At 36.7% G+C, this 5,612-nt stretch overlaps 1 protein-coding gene across 7 annotated transcripts in view; it reads right to left on the reverse strand.

The window, feature by feature from the left end:
* CDK6 (cyclin dependent kinase 6) overlaps positions 1-5,612 on the reverse strand; it is a 236,923-nt gene that overhangs the window by 171,956 nt on the left and 59,355 nt on the right. For all 7 annotated transcript variants that reach the window (XR_003679891.2, XR_003679892.1, XR_003679890.1 and 4 more), the window contains exon 3: positions 3,326-3,461. Coding sequence is in view for 4 of the 7 variants with exons in the window: in XM_024130746.3 (XP_023986514.1) it covers positions 3,326-3,461 (136 nt within the window). In the remaining 3 variants the exon portion in view is untranslated. The remainder of the gene's footprint in view (positions 1-3,325; positions 3,462-5,612) is intronic.

Here is a 5,612-nt window from a genome sequence, read left to right on the forward strand (position 1 = left end):
GTGCCCCGGTCTGGGAGGATCCCACATGCCGCGGAGCGGCTGGGCCCATGAGCCATGGCCACTGGGCCTGCGCGTCCGGAGCCTGTGCTCCGCAGAGGGAGAGGCCACAACAGTGAGAGGCCCACGTACAGCAAAAAAAATAAAAAATAAAAAAATAAATTTATGTCAATCACATATTCAGCTTAAAACTATCCATTTGATAGTATTATAGTGCTTTTAAATGATTACTCATGTTTTTAATGATGACCTTAAAGAACCTCAAACACAAATTCTAAAAAAATAAACAAAAACCCTTATACTAAATAAGGAAGAAAAGTAGATCAGCACAGTTTAGAAAATTTTTAAAAATTAAGGATGAATGGGCATATATCTGAAGAAAACTCTAATTTGAAAAGATATATGCACCCCAGTGTTCATGGCAGCACTATTTACAATAGCCAAGACATGGGAGCAACCTAAATGTCCTTTGACAGATGAATGGATAAAGAAGATGTGGTACATATATACAATGGAATATTACTCAGCCATAAAAAGAATGAACTACTGCCATTTGCAGCAACATGGATGGACCTAGAGATTATCATACTAAGTGAAGTCAGACAGACAAAGACAAATATCATATGATATCACTTATGGGTGGAATCTAAAAAAAATGATACAAATGAACTTCTTTACAAAACAGAAACAGACTGGTAGACATAGAAAACTTATGGTTACCCAAGGGGAAAGGGGTCGGGGGGAATAAACTAGGTTTGGGATTAGCAGATACAAACTACTATATATAAAATAGATAAACAACAAGGTCCTACTGTATAGCACAGGGAACTATATGCAATACCTTGTAATAAACTATAATGGGAAAGAATCTGAAAAAGAATATATGTATATGTATAACTGAATCACTTCACTGTACACCAGAAACTAAAAACAACATTGTAAATCAACTATACTTCAATTAAAAAAAAAATTAAGGGTGAAGACGAAAAGAGTCTTGCAACTAGCTTTTAAGTTAGCAAAAGATGTTCAATGAGCCATTAACATACAAATTAATCACCTGAAATATTTCAGTTGACCATAGTTTTATTTTACTACGAAAACATCAAAACACCATTAACCACAAACCTTAAATAACCACAGCCCTTGCACCCACCTCTACCTCTGTGGGGCTGTTGCCCCTGATGGCTGAAGAAATTTAACAGCCTCCAGGAGAATCTCCTGTTCAACACAGAACGAAGTGACACTCCCTTTCCCTGGATAGATGAAGAACTCAAGAAATACTTTTAACAAGTTACCTTGTCAAAAGCTTCTGCTGATAAGCACCAATCCCCCGCTCCCCAACCTTGGCTTGGCCATCCCCCGGGCTCCTCTCCTTCACCTCACCTTAGTCACCAACTTTTTGCCTGTTCCTCTCTGAATCCTGCTTACCTCTCTACTCCCACCCTTGGGAATTTCCCCCACCCCACTTCATTTTCTACTCTTGCCTGATCAAGCATTAGTTTAAGCACATCACTCTGGTTTATCAGTCATTTTAACTACACATACTTTTGCAAGTGATTCCACTCAGCAGCCTCTAACGTCCTAGGAGAATTTAATGTGAAGCTCGAAAGATCTATGTAGGTGGCAATGTAGGGTATAAGTATATGGTTACCTTGTCTAGCTGCTTAAAAAAAATGACCTCCCCCAAATGAAATTTTTGAACTTAGAAATAGATCAGAAGAAGCTAATGCTTATTTTGACAGTACGTGTTTAAGCTGTTGGAAGTCATTTAAAAAACAATTTTCAATAATTATATCTGAAGAAAGGTTGGTAATGTGTCTTATTTATTGAGTACCTATGTGTATAAATCACTGAGTAGGGACTGTCAGGATACAAAGATGAATGAATAGGTAAGACATGGACACAAATAATCACAATTAAATGTAGAAAATATGATAAAGAGGGAGAGAGATGTAGAACAAGCTATAAGACAAAGGAGATTACATCCAGCTATAAAGGTTGCTCAAATGATATCTGGGGTGGGCCTTGAAAAATGTAAGCAGAGAGTTATTGGTGGAGGGGAGCAAAGGAATGGCAATGAGAAGGAAGCCCACGGAGGTAGGAAATTACAAGCCACAGTAAGAGGATGGGGATTAGCCCAATCTGGCCAGAAAGCAGAGTACACAAAACAGGGCTATACTCTGCCCTGCATGCTGAACATGGTATTTTGGACAAACTCATAAAGGAGAGAACTGAAGTCACAGGATTGAATAGAATTTGAGTGAAAAAAGGGGTGAAGAGATAGAAGAGAAAAGGACCAAGAACAGGTAATTAGGAATGCCTACGTTTAAAGGGCCTTACTGTCCTTGAAACTGCTCAGGAAGCAATGAGACCATTCCTGAGCACCATATTATTTTATGAAAGCCAGATAGGAGAAAATAAATTCTACATTAGTCTAAAACCAAAGAAATAAATCATTCAATACATCAAGTTCTAAATGTATCAGTATCTGGGAATACCACCTAGCTATCACTAAAAGACATTTCTTACTCTGTTCAGAAGATAAACTGTTTTCAGCTACTCATTTCCACACAATGAATCATAAGGTAAGGAGTCTGTTTCACCTAATTCACAAAAACAAACAGATCTTTGTGAAAACCTGCCCATGATATGCACAGATCTACAAGATCGACTGGGAAGTTCAATTAAGCAGAACAAAGTAAGACCAACAGAGCTTTATAAGTAGCTCTTCCGGTTAGACTTAAAGGAAAAAAGGACCTCTAGTCAATACACTGCATCTAGCTTGCTGACCTCCAAGGAGTCTTAAGTCATCTTTGAATCCCAAGAGTTTGGGATGGTACCTGACACTTATGCGTCCTATAAATGTTTTATGAATGAGAAGAAAATGGAGAAAGAAGGGCCTAACAATCAATATTTCAGATTTACATAGCATAGGTATGTCCTAGGACCAGTATACAATTACAATATTCAATATACTCATGAATGATGTTTTAAATTATAACCCTCAGAGTCCACAAACGATCAGAAAAAGGCTGAGCTATACTTACTACACTATACTTTCTAAGCTTAGGGCCAGATAACGTACAAATAGATATTTTCCAATAATTTTAATATGTATTAGAACTAAAGGGTTTTTTCCACTGAGCCCTAAAGTTAGTGAACTAGAATATACCCCATTCTTTAAACATCCCACTTAGTCATACTAGATATATTTAACTATATACTGAGTTTCAAAGGCTCTAATTTTGGCGATTTTCATAAGGAAAGAGTGCCATTGTTTATATAACAGTGTGACTGTTTGACCAGGCAGAGAGATGATTCTTAGTACCTTTATGGTTTCAGTGGGCACTCCAGGCTCTGGAACTTTATCCAAATAAGTGGTCAAGTCTTGATCAACATGTTCAAACACTAATGTTAGTTTGGTTTCTCTGTCTGTTCGTGACACTGTGCACACATCAAACAACCTAAAAGGGAAAAAAAAAAAGAGGTATTAAGTAGGTGGTAATAAGCAAAGAAGTAACCTGTAAGTCTTACACATATCCCTCAATTTGATCACGTAATTAGGGGGAAAAAAAAGGACAGGTTTGATCATTCCTTGTGATAATACGTAAGGATACCTAATAGGATCTGATACTTTAATATCAATATGAAAGTTCAGGGGTAGAGCACTTGGTTAAGTGGTGACAAAATCCACAGTGGCAAAGAGAAAGCAACACGACTGCAACATGAGAATGCCTGCTTGGAGAGCTCCTTAGTTAAGATCTTAGGTAGAATTTGCTGATAGAGATAGTTTCAAAAACTGCAGCCTCTAGGAAAAATATGGTTCTTAGCTCACAGGTCAAGAATTATTAAAGAGACAGATTGAGCATTTTTTGGAGATGTTGGACTCTGCAATTTAGATTTTCCTGGAATTTAAGGTCTTATAATTATGCCTATGAAAATAACTATAATGGAATATGGAGAAATTTGGTTTGTTTCTAAGAAAGCCTTCTCATCGTGGTGAATCAAATCATTTCCCTGGAATGGGCATGAATTCTTAGTTTTAAAATTCCAAATATCATGCTAATAAAAACTGTGAAATTTTAACTTGGGGGGGGGGGGCAGAAATTGCATTGGTAAACTATATTGCCCTTAGATGATAAAGGCAGATTGACAAACTTTATAATTATGTTTGGATGGGAGAATTCAATTCCTTCCATAAAATCCTACAACTAATTCAAAAGTTAAGTTTTAACAACAAAGCCTTCAGTAGTCAAACGAATTTTCAAGCCAAAGGACAGAATTTCCTTTACCTTCAACAGACAAAGGATACTATCTGGCACATGAGATGTTCACCAAACATTTAAAGAATTAAACACACCACCCATTAACAAGATATAAATAAATTTCTTGACAAGAATGTAATATAAATACTAAGAAAAGGCTAATAAAAGTACTATTCATATTACTTTCTTTCATTTTTTAAAATGAAACATCTTCTTCAAAGAAACTAACTGTAAATGTGCATATAACCCAGTTACTGAAATGCAGGGTTGACTCTCAGTTACCCACTTTGTACATGACCTCTTAAATTTTTAATGCCTAGCTGGTTCACCATGCCACTCTACTGCATTTCTGGGCTAAATGGGCTCCATAATCTTTGGTACTTCAGTGTTAATCTAAAGTAAACTTTAAAAGAAACTAAAGAGCACCATAATTAAGTTAAATCAGATGGGGTGAACACCACCACCACCAACCACACATACTTTATATCCAGGTCCAAACTCCTTTTTAATTTTGGGCAGCCTGGGGTGAGTTCTACAACTCCATTAAAATCATCAATTAAGATCAACAGAATTTCTTCCTTACATTTGTCTACTTCCAAATATTCTGACTTCTAAGTTTTAATTATCTACTTAGAAACTTAACTTTTTCTAAACTTCTGAAGTCTTCGAGTATCACTAATGTGACTTATTCTGAAAAATTATTCTGACAAAGTAAAAACTCTTAACAAATTTATTAAAAATAATGCCATAAATCATATGCATGCCGTACTGTGAAAAATATGATTGCTATCATGCATGGATCTGAAACCTGGGAAATTTATGAAAACAACTCTTTCAATTTGGTAATTCGAAGTAACTACCATTATTCATAGGCTCCTTTGAACCATCTTCTTTCCATTAAACCCACATACTTTGACAGCTTTACTCTTTTCTTCCTTTTTTTTTAAACATCTTTATTGGAGTATAATTGCTTTACAGTGTTGTGTTAGTTTCTGCTGTATAACAAAGTGAATCAGCTATATGCATACGTGTATCCCCATATCCCCTCCCTCTTGCATCTCCCTCCCACCCTCCCTATCCCACCCCTCTAGGTGAAGCACCGAGCTGATCTCCCTGTGCTATGCGGCTGCTTCCCACTAGCTATTTTACATTTGGTAGTGTATATATAAGTCCATGCCACTCTCTCACTTCGTCCCAGCTTACCCTTCCCCCTCCCCATGTACTCAAGTCCATTCTCCACGTCTGTGTCTTTATTCCTGTCCTGGCCCTAGGATCATCAGAACCATTTTTTTTTTTTTTTTTTTTTAGATTCCATGTATATGTGTTAGCATACGGTATTTGTTTTTCTCT

The sequence above is a fragment of the Physeter macrocephalus genome, chromosome 5, assembly GCF_002837175.3.
Source record: "Physeter macrocephalus isolate SW-GA chromosome 5, ASM283717v5, whole genome shotgun sequence".
In the NCBI taxonomy this organism is placed as follows: Eukaryota; Metazoa; Chordata; class Mammalia; order Artiodactyla; family Physeteridae; genus Physeter; species Physeter macrocephalus.